The sequence below is a fragment of the Rhynchophorus ferrugineus genome, unplaced genomic scaffold (genome assembly GCF_030347505.1).
Source record: "Rhynchophorus ferrugineus isolate W39M unplaced genomic scaffold, kcgeb_rfMv2 rfM11, whole genome shotgun sequence".
NCBI classification, from domain to species: domain Eukaryota; kingdom Metazoa; phylum Arthropoda; class Insecta; order Coleoptera; family Curculionidae; genus Rhynchophorus; species Rhynchophorus ferrugineus.
Genome location: NW_027472590.1, coordinates 9,378,183 through 9,395,673, shown reverse-complemented (window position 1 = coordinate 9,395,673; position 17,491 = coordinate 9,378,183). Strand labels below are relative to the sequence as shown.

General features: G+C 31.3%; 1 protein-coding gene across 3 annotated transcripts; it reads left to right on the top strand.

Annotated features, from left to right (window-relative positions):
* Positions 1–7,821: 7,821 nt before the first annotated feature.
* Positions 7,822–17,141, top strand: LOC143205271 (uncharacterized). 3 transcript variants are annotated; one of them, XM_076418468.1, is made up of 6 exons: positions 7,822–7,984; positions 8,519–8,699; positions 8,756–8,841; positions 12,000–12,153; positions 16,512–16,594; positions 16,899–17,049. In XM_076418468.1, exons 2-5 carry the CDS (start codon positions 8,522–8,524, stop codon positions 16,577–16,579), a joined length of 486 nt encoding a protein of 161 aa, XP_076274583.1. In that variant the 5' UTR covers positions 7,822–7,984; positions 8,519–8,521; the 3' UTR covers positions 16,580–16,594; positions 16,899–17,049. The 3 variants fall into 3 exon arrangements, with proteins under 3 accessions (XP_076274583.1, XP_076274582.1, XP_076274581.1); XM_076418467.1 differs by lacking the exon at positions 16,899–17,049 and adding an exon at positions 16,662–16,824; XM_076418466.1 differs by lacking the exon at positions 16,512–16,594 and having other exon boundaries at positions 7,824–7,984; positions 16,899–17,141.
* The last annotated feature ends 350 nt before the right edge of the window (positions 17,142–17,491 follow it).

Sequence of the window (17,491 nt, the reverse complement as noted above, 5' to 3'; positions counted from 1 at the left end):
TGATCAAAGGGAACGCGAGGTAACGTAAGCAATCTTTACGCTCGATGATGTGAACAGTTCTTGGAAAAGTTTGTTATCGAAGAAAAAACCGCGAAATTAGGAAAATACCTTTTCTTAATTCCAAATGGCTCTATGTATCAACGTAATCTCTATCAAGACATAATCATTCCTGCGCCCCTCTAACATTTCAATACCACTTTTGTAGAACGATTTATCTTTTGCCTCAAAATAGGCTTGTTACCAGTTGCTGTTCACTCAAATGACGATCGTTTTGCTTCCGGGGTAAAGTGATAGATACATGTTTCATACAATTTCGCATATCGACGTAAAAAATCTGGTTTGTTACGTTTAATCATGGCCAAACACTGCTCAGAATCATCAAAACATTCTTGTTTTTGGTCAACAGTGAGCAAACGCGGCACCCACTTTGAACAAGGCTTTCTCATAGTCAAATGCTGATACAATATAAAACCAACAGGTTCTTCTGAGATCTTTTTGATGTTAGCTAACTCACACAACTTCGATTTTTGAACATTCAAAAGGATTTTGTGGATTTTTGTTTGATCTTTTCTGGTGTTATCCTCATATGGGCGCCTAGTGCGCTCTGCACCATTGGTGTTTCTACGACCACGTTTGAACTCAGCAAACCAACATTTTATTGCTGTTTCGGAGTCCTTATAACACTTATTAAGCCAATGCTTGACTAGCTCTAGATTTTAGTTGGTATATTGTACATTTACTAGCCTAAAGCGAACCTATTATCGTACTTTTAAGCTGTGAGAAGTCCTCAGTCAATATATCATGATTTTTGCAAAAGCATAAATTATTTGCCTATAACCATATATAAAAATAAATTATTTATTCCTTGTTTGTTCCACCTTTTAGCGAACCTTTCAGAGAAGTAGCCATTAGATCATTAGGGTGTGGTTGTTCGTTTTATGTCTTGTTTATTCGATCCAAGTCAACACTTCAATGCATCCAGGCAAAACTATTTTACTCTTAAGAAATTCTAGCTATACCTCACCTATAAACTGAAATATTAAATTACTATGATATATCATGATTAAAATAAATGTCTAATTATTATCAATTACTACAGTTATTTTTTGTTACAGTTCTTGATGGATGTACCTTAGTAACGAAATGGTTGCTTTTAGCTTTTGGTTGGTATATTTTCCATTTACTAACCTAAAACAAATCGATGGCTAGTTGTAACAAAATATGTATAAAAGTAATAATTACCTATAGTATTACCTCTAGTACAATTTTATATTATTTTTGTCATATCCTTTAAAAATTTCAATTCAATTTTTATTTGAACAACAAGAATAATTTCATTCTCTGATCCTTGTTATCGGTTAGAAATCTGCTGCTATTTTGGGGTGAAATTTTAACATGTGTTGATTCGTATTTGATGTGGTTGTAATATTTTTGTTATAAATTTAGCGGGTGACATTCCCACTATAAATACAATTGATGCTGTTCGGATTTTATAACTTTTAAAAATATAAATTTACATTTTGCACTTACCTTCGTTCTTCCATATTTTAAAACCAAATGTATGTTAAAACACCAAGAATAACACAACCATTTAATTATTATTCATATATATATATATATATATATATATATATATATATATATATATATATATATATATATATATATATTTATATATATATAACCATTAGTGTAGCATAAAGTATAAATATTTTGTGTTTTTTAGTTATTTTAGGTCTTTCCATTAATAAAAGCAAGGAAATATAGTTTATTCTATAATTTATACAATGCTATACAATAAGTGTCCTTTAATTGTACGCATACGCAAATTTTCCAAACTCTTGCACATGAAGCTTGCCACATATTTGGAGACCTTAAAACAGGGAAAACATTAAAAATTGAAAGATGCCTAAAATGAGAAATGCCTTTCATAAGTTGCTTTTTGAAACAATTGAAAAAGCATGTCCCAATTAGCGATAATATACTTAATGAAAGGTATAAACTTAAAAATAAAACTAAAAGAGACTAAAACTATAATAGCAACAGGATGTAAATAGTCTTAAAAAGAAAATAATATAATAGGGAGCCGGAAAACAATTAATAACGTTTGTAGCTTGTATTAACGTTGATAGTTTACAAAAAATTGAGCCAATGATAATACCAAAAAAATAAACCCACCTGCAAGTTTGCTTGGCATAGTGGTAAAGGCGACAGGATGGTCTATCTACTGTGGAGTCCTGCCCAGCCCCAGGGTCGTAAATTTATGTTTGTGGTTGCTTAACATTTGTGATTGTCCTTAGACAAGAGTGCAAAATCAGACAAGGACAACTATTCAAGTCACGCCGGCAACCAGGTTGGGTAAGACAGGTTATCTTCTGGGATGGTTTCTAAGTTGGTCAGTCGCTAGTCGGTAGGCTCCATGCCGAGCACCGTGGTTGGGAGCCCACGTTAAACTGTAGGTCCACTCCAGATAAATCATCGTTGGTAAAAGGACACTTTTATACATAGGGATACAGATGGAGGGAAAATATACACAAAGAAAATAAATCCAAGCTCATATTCAATATATAGCAATAAGAAATATATTCCTGAAGTGGTTTTATAAACGCTTTGTCCCTCAGGGGTATGACAGTGATTTGGTAATAGTAAATATGTTATTATATTTGTAATTTAAAGATGCATAAGTGTTTAATTTGTAGGTAAAATATTTTCTCATTGAACAGAACTTTAGACGTTTTCTGTAGCGTAAAATTATCGCAGAATTATTATTATTACATTGTCTGTAGCGTACTCGAAGCACATGTCCTAGGTTAGTTCATGAGAATCATCTGCTACATCGAGAATGAAGCGGAATATTTATGCTCATAAAGTTTTGTTGTGCATATAGCGGAATCAAGGTTTAGTGTATTAATATCTGCGAAAATCGAATGAAATTATTACTGCAGATATTTATCGACGTTAATTGAATAAATTGAACGACGTATTTTAAAAAGCATGCAATACCAAGTGACAGAAGCGAAGTCAGCCTATTGCATGACAATGTTTGATCATACTTTTCAAGAGTTGTGAAGGGTACACTATTTCGATTCGAATGTTCTCAGTTCTTCCACATACCGATGAAGCTGATGATGAAATGCTGAAGATTTACTAAAGTTGATCACTCCCAAAGCAACATCGTTCCTCACGGTCTCGTCATCTTGACAATAATGGAAGATATTTTGAATAATTTACCAATTTCTCTTGATAGATGCCTTTTATTAATAAAAACATATCAGAATACATACTATCACTTAATGCCTTTCAACACCTCTTGATGTCAACTTTAATTGTCAACATTTAATTGCGTTGATTTTCAGTCAAAGTGATGATAGCACTCATCCATTGCTATCAATGAAGCTTGTTCATGTTAAGTCTAACGACTTTCACGTGACTTAGATTTTGGTTTGTTTATAATATTATATCCATAATATCCATAAACCTGATATCAGTGATAGAGATACAACATAAAAATAATTACAGCAAAATTGCATGCAGTAAAATCTCTAATTATTTGAATATAAATAAAAAATATCGAATACATCGATATCAGATTACTACTTGCATATTTCTAGTGAATATTGAACACTATTAAGACGTATTTCATACAATTTCGCTTACAAAGAAGCCGGTCTCTTTCCATTTCTCCATAGAATTCTTAATAGCACAACATCGTGTTTTATTCACGATTATGTGGAGCTTACAGTATACCGTTATTGAATTCTGAACGTTCTCCGAACGGATTCTCCTTTGTTATTACTCATTCGACGTGTGGGATATCGCAGCCCTTTAATTTTTCTCTAGGTATTTTACAGTCTTTTTATAAACAGGTTTAATGACCCATGATTTTATTTAGTTATTTCCTTTGGAGATGATTGGGTCTATTTCAGATAGCATGCAGATAATTTCTCAAAGGTCAATTTTTTAGACATTGTTTTGTTGTCCAATATTAGTTGTAATAAAAGGTTTATATTTTACTTGCAGGAATCTTATTATGATATATTATATTACAAAAAAAGTGTCGAAATTATGAATTGCCTTTCTTGTCTTTCATTGAAGGGAATTATATTTATTGGTACTTTCGATAGTACAACATTTTTGAAATAATATGGAAAAAGTATTTCATAACTGGCGAGAGAAAATATGTTAACAACATGAAAATATTATGTTTGCCAACTAATGTTGTTTAATTCATAGAAAAATGCAAACATTTTAAAATGTGACGAAAACATCAACATGTAAAAATAACCACCCATTAAACGTACTAGTTTTTAGCTTCTTTACAAAAATAAATATATCTTCGACCTATAATATAAAGTAAAACTCATTAAACACAGTAGTTTAAGAGAAAAGAGTCACTGGTCTATGTTATTCTTTAGACAGCAGATATATCAGTAGTTTCAGCGTGTTACTCCTTCATTTTTTCCGAGATATGTCTCAAATGTGCTTGTTAGCGTTATTTTTTCTTACAACTTGTCAGCCATTGCATCTGAAATAATATAAACCCAATTAACAAATATTTCACCTTCAAAATAGTAATTAAATATGTACAAAATACATCTCGCAGTAATCATAAATTCGTACCGATTGATATAATATCTGTCCCTATCATTGACCGATGAATTGCCCCGTGACTCCATTTATATATTTTGTGCCACCAAATAAAGGTAATATTCTTAATTTAAGGTTTTATTATGTCTACCTCATAGTGAATTTACACATACACATTCTTTTTTCTTGGGACTGAATATATCTTCTGGTGACTTTAGATCATTTCGTAATCGTTACAGAATTGTAAATGTTTGAAATCTCTTCACGAATCTCTAAATCTTCTTCCTTATCATAACTTTGTTTATTATGTTACTGGACATATTTAGAATAATTTGATACTATTTTGAAAACTATTAGACGGTACATATTATTTCAGCAATAAACATTGCTTTTCAGGAAAAGAACAATACACGTCCCGTCGAAAAATGATTCACAAGACATATCATTTTGTCATGCCATTGTGAAAAGTATGGTTATAAACAAGAGAATGCAGGGTTCCGAACCAAACGATGAAAACCGTCAAATGATATTTTGGAGACTGAAACTTTCCGAAAAGAACCGAGCGACCCACGAACTGATTTCGCGAACGGAGAGATTTTCGCCGAATCCATGCCGAATCTTCGCGCAGACCCCGAACGTTCGTTTCTTTCAACTCTGTACTAACCATAAGAATAAGATTCGGGCTGAATAAGAACACTGGCGAAGAAAATTGATGGTATTTTTATAAGAGATTGATTACACTGTGTGACATAATTTTTCTAACATAAATAAGATTATATGTTTCGAATTCCTTACTTCATTGTTAAAAACATTATCTATATAGTCGTTTAACAAGCCACGTTCCTTAGTAATAGTGCGAATACTATTTACACTTAATAGCTGTGTTACTCTACAATGGCTTTCGATATCCTTCCATAGCTACTGCATGTTCAGTGATTTTAAAAGAAACGTATGGAAACATAAAACTAATGTTAGACTTAATGAAATACAATGAATACGACAGGAAAGTTTTTGCTGATTTAAAAGGTGTTGCTATATTACTTGGACCACAGAGAGGTTTCATGAAATATTGTTATTTTCTTGTTAAAGTTAAAGATTGACCAAACATGAAGCGTTTATTCAACAAGAAAATGTGATTCGTCCACCATTACATATAAAACTTGGTTTAATAAAACATTTTGTCAATGCCTTGCATAAAAATGATAAAGGATTTTTGTATTTGAAAGCTGTTTTCTCTAAATTTATCGCGAAAGGGTTAGCGGTTTGTTTATGTCTGAAGAAGTTATTACCACTGTTATTATTACTTTATATCCTTCAACTGTTTACCCTTCCTCTCATCCATTTGGCTATTGAAGTTCATCATATCTAATCCCAAATATTAGCTATACATACTTTGTCATATATTTTACTTTATAAAATTTATTTATACATATATACATTTGTTTTTGTCCACGTTCTTTGTATAGACAGTCCTGCTCTAAGTGCAAGAGCACAGTTTTATAGTCGTGGATGACAATAAAATCTATCTAGAGCGATAAAAAAATATATCCTAGTGCTAATACAGAAAAATGTTTGGGAACGACACCAATCTGCTCTGGAAAGCTCTTGTGAAGACGGAAGAAGCAAAACTGGATATTAAATTTTGTCGTAGTTTTGCTGTGATAATATATAATAAAGTACTTGTGTATAAATACATTATTAAGTCATATCCTGCATCCAGATATGGGGTTGTGCTAAGAATAGTTTTTGTTAAGTTGTCTATATATTGCATATATAGTCTTATTCTTTAAGTTAAGGTCTAGTCAATGCTTTTTTTAATAGACCAAATTTAGCCCCTGTCCATTTTGTTAACATCGTTTGGAAAATTCAAGTAATCTATTCGTTCGCAACTTTATTCTAATAAACTACTAAATGGCCACACTCTTCGATCGTTTTACCATTTCCTTCACAACTTAGAGTTCCAAACAAAACAAAAAAAAAGCCACAAACTTTCTTAATGTTCGTCGATCTCTGTCGATCATTGGCGAATAATGATGTTTGGGCCGCTTTCGAAGTCTGAAAGATGACATATTTGTAAATATAATCTAACCTTTTCCATTAAATATAATTTAGTAAAAAGATAATGTTGAAAATTAAAAAAGTTCTGCTATATTGTTAAAGAAGGAAATCTAATTTTTGTAAATTCTTGAAGGTCATGTCACAAAAATCAAGTGATTTATAGTGATAGAAGTATTCTCGACTATTAGTTGGGACATTACCCATTAAATATCACATAAAAGCTTTTTAATTCGCCCGTTTTAAGGTTTAAAATTTTGGTTTATTTGAATAACCTTGTTTCGTTAATCGTATGACAGTCTAGATATGTTTGTCTAAGCAAAGCATGATCCAAAAATAAGAAAAATATGTGTTTAAGTCGGAAAACCAAGGAAAAAAACTGGTGTTTCACTGATAGAAATCCATAGTTTTTTTTTATATCGTATTAGGTCGAATGATGAATGAAAGTAAAACAAATGGACCATGTCAAACAATGTGACAATACCACGACCATGATAAAGACGAACATCCCTGATTTCTTGATGACTTGATGTTTTCGAATAGATTATTGAAAGAGGAAGTCTCGTGTATCATTCTCATGTTTATTATGCTTCCATTTCAATCATTTTTGTAATTCTTACACAAAAACTACGAGAAATATACTAAACTCAATTCCTAGTACAATACAGTTTTAGAACAAAGTAGGTCATGACCAAATATAGATCAGTTTAAAGAGCAAACAGAGAGAATAAGTATAGTTTCGTTATATTATGTTACAAAAACATATAAAATATTTTCTATCCACTTAACTATACATTCATAGACAATATTAAATATTACATAAATCCTGTAGAGATTTACTATAGCTATTGAATTTCAAGGTATCTGAGATGACTCACGAGTACCGTGATTTAAGCTAGGACGTGCGTTGTTGTTTTGTTCTGTAATATCTACCAGATAATTACAGGTATTTTACAAACCCAACTAATGATAACATAGAAAATAAACAATAATAATGTCGTTAAATGTATTTGTATGATTAATATTTTCTGTAAATCATATTTTTCTTTATAATCATATTAGATTAATATAAATAAATCATTCGAATCGAAGTCGCGATTAGTTCTTAACGAATCTACCTGGTAAAGAGCCATCCACTGCCCATGTCCAACTTTCACGTCGATCTGGTGACTATCTCACTCAAGCGCTGTGCGCAGGAAAGAGTGCGTACAATAGGTCTGAAACGTCAGACGAACGAAGAGGAGAAATATTTTTAAAACACTATTGTGTGTGGTTCGAGACAGAACAAACTATTTCGGATTTTACTGAAAAAGAACTGTTGTTGTCTGCGTAGAAATCGAAGGTAAGTTTTGATGTATTTAATACTAGTGTTACAATGTTATTTTGGTTTATATTGATGATGATTTATATGTGGTAAAGATAGTTGAGATGCTTTTTTCACTTCAGTAATTAACCAGAGGATTTCACTACTAATTATAATTGAAAATAATAACAGATTACAACTATAAATTGAGTCAATTACCAGATACTTGCTTATTCGATGATAGAGACTGATTTAGTCTACTTGTGCCAAGAGAGTAACCATTTATTTTCAATGTTAGGTCCTCATAAGTTTGATGAACTGTTATTACGCTTGTTTGGTGAGATATGTTGCCTTTCTTCCGAACAAAGGAATTTTACGCGGAATGATTTTCTTAGCTCGTTGATTTTACCAGCTAATTTGTTGTTAGTCATCAAAAAAAATGAGGAAAAAAAGGATTTCTGAAAGTTTCTCTGTTACTGTTCATTCTCGTGACATTGCGAGTATTTAACAGGGTGAATGATGACGGCTTATTAGTTCGTTAATGACGTTTTATTACCGTTGACCCGCTTTTAGACCATGGGTTCTACCGTGTTAAGTAACTGTTGCGGCTTCAGCTTGAAGCATGGTACCATCATCATCGGCGTGATACAGAGCATCTTTGCCTTCATGTCGCTGATATTGACCGCTGCCTATGCTGAACATCCGCACGAATTGATTCAAATGTCCGATCCATCAGTGGTTCCGAAATTAGAAGGTAATTTAACGATTTATTAAGTTTTTTTTATGATCGATGATTGGTGCTTTTTTCAGTGTTGAGAGTCATTCTGATCATTATTGCTGTCGCCAGTGCCTTACAGTGTATTTTCTCAATATGTTTAATCTTCGGCGCAGAGTTGGTAAGTATTTTTGTAATCTTTATTGTGCTGTTCTTTGATATCAATTTTTATATAGCTACTTAAAATTTATCAAAGATATGTAATTTATGTCAAAATATTTCTATTAATTTGTTAGAATAGGAACCAAGAAGTGGAAAAAATAACACAGTGGGGTGATTGCCAGCATAATATAAATGTTTTGAATTAATTTTGAGGGATAATCTTGTCTGTGTACTTCGGTCAGGTTCTATGGCGATACATTTATTTTTAGTGAATCTGGTTCATTGTTAGGTACGGCTTTGTAATATGTGGTGTACCAAATACTACTTTTCTTATAATGATTTCCTCCAGTTTAAGTTTAGTGACTAGTGCATTTCTTGTCCAATCTACCAACATGGGCACTTAAAACGTCCAAACGATTATTCACAAACCTGCTTAAGTTGCTGTCAGTATTGGATATTATTTGTTAGCAACATTTTTATTTTAATTATAATTAAAAAGAAAAAAGAATATGTAAAATAAACGTTAAAAAAATAATATAAACTAACGGATTAACATCTTGGGTTAATAATCCGATATTACTTAATGAATTTGTTGTTTAAATAATATAGGGCAAAAAAGGAATATTTATTTTACTTCATGAGTTAATTATTGCTAATTTTGAGTTATGATTTTTTTTGTGTTATTTAATTATTACACTAGTCGTTTCCGACTAACCTACAATTTGTCTTTATGGTAACTTAAATCTAGGTATATAACTAGGTGGACCCATCGACCCTATCTCAGTCTCTGGTGAAATAATGTACATCACTACACAACACTACACAAGATCAGATGGTTTGATTCTTTTGAGTCTGTGTCCTGCTCTGGATACCAAAAGTTGCCATAGTTCAATATTCTCATGAGAATGGAGTCTTTCCTCATACCGCCTTGTAATTCTCTTGATTTCTTGACTGACTGTGGGTATCTGAAGGTATTGATCTAGGTAGTCAGTTCTGTAGTATTTGGGTGCGCCCACAATACTTTTGTTACAAGGTTTTGTTCTGAAATATTTGTATTTTGTTTCTATTACTCTTTGAATAATTGAATACGGAACTCCACATAAGTTTCAGTATTTGCTTATATAATAGCAATTTGTTATGTACTGATAATTGGGATTTTCTTCCAATTAGCCAATACATTTTCCCATATTTCAATTCCATTTCTTTTCTTTTCTTCTTTATATGTTCCTTCCAGCGAAGTAATGTGCTTGTCCTACATCTAAGAAATGGCTGAGCATACCTTTTTAATTTCGTATGCTTTTTTAATAACATCTGTTATTCTGTGGACCTGGTCAGTTGTTGAATGCTTGTTAATAAACCTAAACTGGTTGGTATTAAATTTTTTCTCTCTATGATCGGTTTTATTCTTTTCAATCGGAGTTTTTCAAAAACCTTAGATATTATTGGCAGCAGTGATATGGGTTTATAGGCTTTCATTTCCTTCGGGACTTTCGTTTGGGATCATTATAATTTCCGCCATCTGCCAAATGCCTGGGGCATGTTTTAATCTAAATGTTGTATTTATCAAGTTGGTGAGTTTTATAATTCCCTTTCTTGGTAGTTTTTGCAGTGATTATCCTGTTATTAAATCGTAGCCTGATGATTTCCTGGGATTAATGTCAGTTTTAATAACTTTGCTTAGCTCTTTCGGCGTGACTAATTCAATCATCGAATTTTCAGCTTCTATGTCCGGCAAATTATATTCAGTATTTCGTTTGGTTTGAAAGCTATTTCTAGATATTCGGCAAAAGCTTCTGCTTTTTGGTGATTGTCACATGCCCAGTTCTCACATAGGTCTCTTATAGGTGGACTGTGTAGACATAAGCGCTTTAGATATTTCGTGGCTTTCCAGATTGAATAATCATTTTCTTTATCATCTAGTTATGAAAAATGAAGATTCAACGTTTTAGAAGCTCTAGTTTTTACGATATGTAGAAGTATAAATGGTGAATATTAACATTATATAATAACAATATCAAAAATATTCTTTTTAATACCATTATCAATTAATAACCATAAGATGGGTTTTTTGTAAAATGTAATGAATTTTATAGAACAATATCAATATTTATTATACAACCTTCAAATTGCTAGATTATTTGTATTTTTACACTTAACAAGACGTTGGATACATGTTTTTAAATTTTAGTGTAATGAATATACAACATATCTAACAGGTATTGGAAAAAATGTTAAATCAACAAATGTTTAATGACTTATGATGAATATATTTTATTATTGATAGTGTGCGATGAATGCGATTGAATATCTCGACATTTTTACTGATTAATTTCTTGTTATGACTAGCATATTGCCATATTAGCCACAAAGTCAAACTGATTCAGTGTTTGTTTCAAGGTCATAAAAACGTTATCCTCCCTGGCTACAAAAAGTTGCCATATCTCAACATAATTGACCCGTTATGGGGAATTTTATAGCAGATATTTAAGAGTAGATTTCCATCTCCAACATCAATGACACAATCGGGGGATGTTTTGGTACATTATTGAGAAACAAATTCGTTGGAAACTATTCAGATAGTTTGAGAATCAATTTCGTGAAGAACTGTAGCTATATTAAAATCAAATGGTGACTCAATATTTTATTAATAAATAAATATTGTGTTTGTCAGGTGTTCATAATATTTCGAGCATCACCACTATGATACAATAAAATTGTTAAAAAGTTTTATATAATTAATGATAAATATAAAAAAATTATTATCATATATTTTGGTAATGTTTTCATCGTTTTATGATAAAGTCATCTTATGTCTAATTAAATTTATTGTTAATGATTTTACCGAATAACTATATTGTCTTGGCAAGAAAATAACTACGATTTCGCTAATTTAACTGTTGCGGGTGTTTCCAAAATGATATTTGTTTATTGTCAGTATAGTTAGTTAAGATTTTATTAGTTAATTCTAGCAAAAGATGCCATTTTGCTTTCAGCCTTCTTTGTAAACTTAAGGTACATTTTATAACTTATCTAATAATTAACAATATCTAATAATGGTAGTGACAATATATATTTTATGATTAATTTTATCCATGCTATAGACTACTGTAGCAGTAACCTCTTTAATGACTCAGTTTTGGATTGATACTACATTAAGTGTGTTTTTTTTTCCTACAGAATAAGCCATCTCTGCTGACTCCATACCTGGTCATTAATCCACTAGCTTTATTTGTCTACATCGTCACCACCCTCATCGCTATAATTCACCATACTGGCGAGAACAATGCTCCATTTATCATCGGACATATCGCAATCAGCTGTATTGTGTCTTGTAAGTATAGCTAATGCGAATCGTGTAGATTTTGCAACATTAATGGTTCATCAGTTCGGGTGCGTTACGAACAAGTAGTTGTACAGGATATATCAGTCATTTATTACGAACTATAGACAGTGTAATAATACGAGAGAAATCAACAAACACCATCTATTTTCTTATTCTATTATTTGTTTGATTCTATGACTAATGATACAACAGTTACGGGCATATTAGTACTTTTATTTTGCATTATAAGGTATTTAATAAGAAATTTATAAAAAATGTGGGTACAGCCTTAATTGATTTCTGACTGATGTTAAAATAGTTTTAGTTGTGCTCTTGTGAAAGTGAATGTATAGTCTTTGTTGTGTTCGACTCTTTAAAAAATAGATCTCAGTTTGGACAGCTTGCTAACTGAGTAGGTTTCCTTAAAAGAAATTAAATATTTCAGGCATCATACTATGTTTATACTACCTATGTGTGAGTGCAGAATTATTTGTCAAATCCATTTGGGGTGCTCGCCAAAGAGATGTCGTCTCTCCACCGGTCTTCAACTTAGCAGTGGTTGCTATTATGGAAAATTATTTTAAAAGAGTCATGGCATTTAATATAAATCATTCAAATGCCATTAGTGATCTGATGTTTACTGATGGTAGTGCTATATTCAATGATACAGATGTCGAGGCGTCTAGCATTCTTCATAACATAGTTCCCACTACAGAGCTATCTGACTTGAGAATTAATGGAGAAAAGACTAAGAATAAAGTAGCATATACCGTAGAAATAAAAGGAAATATTAATGTGAAAACAAACCGCTTCCTTTAAACGCTTATCTTGTCCATCTTTCTGTATAGACTTGGACACTGTTGCAACCTGACATCTGTGAATTGAAGCCGTCCAAATGTAACGCCTTGGGGAAAGGAAAATTCTTCATATTTCTCTCTGAGATGACATTAGAAATAAAGTCATTCTTTAAAGATGCGAGAATCAGTGCACAGTTGATATTCATTTGAATTTCTTGGTTGTGTATGATTTGCTGATAACTCACATACGTTGTAGAACTTTTCAAAGTATCTTGTTATGTAATATTTGCACAGTTATTATTTTAATAGAGTCCTGATGAACAGAAACCAATATTATTCAATCGGTACGGGTATTTAAATTTGATTATCAGGACTTGTGATCTAGCAATCTGTGAATCTGTGAATAAATCTAGCAAAAGACTCAGTTTATGAATGATATTATAAGACTGAACATTCATAAATCAGTTTTTATAGATCATTCGTTATTTTTTTCAAAAGTGATGTCAAAAGTTGTTTTCTGCCGAATAAGCTTGGCTTAATTTTTTATTTACTTTAGTAGGAAAAATACATAGCTAAGATCCACCAATTAGCACTTAGTAAGTGGTGACTCCAACACTTCCATGTATGTTGAAATGAAAGTCAAAAGCAAGCGAAAGGATGAAAGCATTCAAAGACGCAGAAGTATAATTTGTACACGAATAAAACCATGATAGTGGACCAAGATGGGAATATATCAGAACTGATGCGTTTTGAACACGACTACATTAATACGATTTACAATATGACAACTTTCAGTTACATGTTGCAAAACCTTTATCAAATAAGACGTCTCAAGTCATCCCGTCGTATTTACGAAACATTGCTCTTTCTGATTACTAGTAGTTACAAGCCAGAACTTGCCTGAGTAATTTTTAACTGAGTTAACAGTTGACGGATTAGCTGTCTCCAGATGTTTATATGCGATGAGAAAGAACCAAAGGGAAGAAAATTCTATTCATTTCAACCGTCGCAATATCGCGGATTCATTGCTTGGCAAAAAAAGGGAAGAGTTCTTTTAAGCACAAAAAGTCATAGGTCAATCCAGGTAAGTAATATTTGCACTTAACCAGAAAATCCGTGGCCATAAAGTCTAGTCCTGCATATATTTGCAGAACGAATTTTATTATGTGGGCGTAAATAAAAGAAAGTTAATTATTTTTAAAAGGACATTTGTTTATTTTAGTTTAAAAATATATATACACAATAAAACAAACATCATATAAAGTACTTGCAAACATTAACATACGATTAAACTAACAGTAAACAAGAAAACGTCGATTGAGGAAATAGTCGGGCGACAGTTCTGAAATAAATAAAAAAAGTGCCTGAGCAACCAATTTTCGAGAATAAGGGTAATATATAAAGAATATATCGGCTAGGTTGATTAACACTGGCGATGATACTGATAATTAAGGCTAATTGATTGGTAATTAAATTTGTATGTCGGTCTGTTCAGTTTTCAGTACCGATAACAATGTCTCGACGTGTCATTAGAGAATAATGATGAAAGACAATAGCGATATCTGATAGCAATGATAAACTATGCTTGGAGGAAGTATGATATGTGCACAGGGTACACATAAGAGAAGTAGCACACGACGTACCAGCGTATGTCCTAATACTAACAATAATAACGTGCAATGAGATCAAGGGGGTAAGGCAGGAGATCTGCTGTCACTTAGGTTAGTAGGCCTTGATATGATGAAGCTGAATTCTCAAAATAATTAGACGAATTAACAAATGAACAGTACTGTTATTAGTGCACCCACTTCTCCAGCTCCAGCTCTGATGAACGTACAATGCGTACAAGAGAGAAAGCTAAAAGCAACAAGCTAGATACGCTGCCATCAAGAGTCAGCAGAAACCACTTTCGCTTCACAGAAACTTTGGCCACTAGCCTCTGGTTTATAAGATAGCTACAATTTATATTTACAGTTACAACCATAAAACTATTATTTTTGATTTATAGTAATTATGAGTTATAATGATTAAGTAAAGAAATAGCGGAGAATGTTCCGAATAAATTGATAACTGAATAGATAAATTAATAGATAACTGAAACAATAAATGAATAGTGAAATAAATGAAACAGTTGCAGCAGATGTTGATCTATCGATTGTTGCGTAAGAGATGAACAATTCATTCTCTTTCATGACAACGAGCGGTCACACGTTGCAAAAGTTGTGAACGTTCTCACCAGACTGACTTTTTAGACTACATGTTTTAAGTTCTAGTTGCAAGCAAAATGCTGAAAAAGTGTTAAAATAGTTCGATAATTGAATGGTTACCAAGTCGACATCGTCCTTTGGACACAGTATCGTCATCTTGTCAGAAAGATGAGAAAAAGTTGTGAAAAACTATAAAAATATAAAATTATAAAAATACATGAGAGCACTTAATATATTATCATATTCCTTCAATATATTGTTATATTATTAGATATGTATGTCTCAATTAAATTAAATCGACTTTTTATGTTGCATTCTGTACTTCGTATTATTAATAATTGACCCCAGTGTTGGTTAGGTAATTTTTTCCTTTATATTATATGGACACTGTGAATTTTTAATGATTGTGATGCATCAGCGGTCTCGACGTCATTCTGGCGACAATGTGCATGTGCCAATGGTTTAGTACGGCACGATCGATAAGTAGAACTCTAATCCATGTAATTTCTTGTTGATTAAATTTTTCATAGTATGTTTAAATCGAAATACACGTCAGCGTTTAACCTTTCCAATACAAAAGAAAAATGAATAAAACTAGGTAACATTTTTGTATCTTTTGTTTTTTTTCTGAGTTTTCTTTACATTATTTATGATTGGTGATACTCATTATCTATTTTGTCTAATTTCTATATATATATATATATATATATATATATATATATATATATATATATATATATATATATATACCCTATAATTACAACAGTTCAATATAAAATAACAAACGTATATTGTGCCAGTTATTCTCAATAAAGGACTTGAAAAATGATCAGAATAAATACAGCGCCTAATAGTTACATATTTTTAATACGTTATCACGGCTTTAGTTCATGTTTGTATACATATTAAAATATTAAATAAGATAGTAGAGCTCTCAAAATGTGTTGTCGATCTTGGTAGTAATACGGCATCTATAGCAAGTTTTTACAGAGGTGTAATAAAATTAGGATAATGTGATAAAACTTTAATAACTACAATGGTCTTAATTGCATTTTATAGGAAAAATAAAATGTGTTCAACAAAGGAGGGGTTATCACGAATATATAACATATGTAGAAGTATAATCACGTTGTCAAATTAGTGGGACTGTAAGAAAGGGTATGAAAAAATTACGACCTTCATACCATCCAAATCTGGATTCATTTGATGACAATTTATATAAACCAGACATATTCTGAACATAGAATTGTTTGAATAATGACGATAAATAACAACATAAGTTTATGCTTCATCAAAATATATATCTTATTTTCATCTGAATACATACATTTATCTATAAAATAATAAATCTTTTCTGTTACAGTAATTGTCATCTACAAATTCCTAACTGTCTACAGTTTTAGGCATCAACTGAAGAGCTTAAACTTTTAATTATAGTTCGATTAGGTAGCTAGAGCTTTATTTGTTATATTATTTTGATTATTAGATAAACTGATGTCGAATTTCTTTGTAGAACTTATTAACGAAGAAATAGACAACTGAAGAATCTTGTTAACAGCTATCAGTGCTCTTTAAGATTAAGTTTTAGCTCCCTATTGATTTAATTGCTTAATTTTTTTGTCATTGTCTATGTTTGTAATTATTTTTTATTAAATAAATAATAAATAATTTTGAAATCGGTTTTTTATTTTGTATGTATTAATTCTAATCCCGATTACATATACAACATAAAGTTTCTTTTCTGTTACAGTGATTGTGGTCTACAATTTCCTAACTATCTACAGTTTTAGGCAGCATCTGAAGAGGTTGAACTTCTAATCTAGCTGTATGTTGTGCATTCAGCCGGATTTTATATTGTATAAAATATCAAAGGAATAAACATAGTTTTAATAGTTTTTTTACATGTTTTGTATCATTCTCGTTTTTATATCTCAGGTAGATTATAGATCACTTTGGTGTTGGTGTTTTTATAAATAAAATTACAAATTGTAAAGTTTGTTTGAATATTTTTTCAGAAAATATGGTTTAATTTTGATATGTCGTTTAACTTTGAATCAAAATTGGATCAAGCATTTGAAGGTACCTCCACACGTTGATGATATTCTACAAATACTGAATTATTGAATAAAATATTTATAAGTTATGAAATAGGTAGGGATAAAAGTTGTATGTAAAATTATTTTATTTTAAGGAAAAAAGAGGCGGCTTAACGGACCTACATCAGAAACGATATTGCCCCCTCAATTCTATTATTTTGGAAACGAAACCCATATGACCAAACCCATATGTTTATACACCTCACTAATATCTGTACATCTCCAAAGCTGGTTTCTTCAAGGTCAG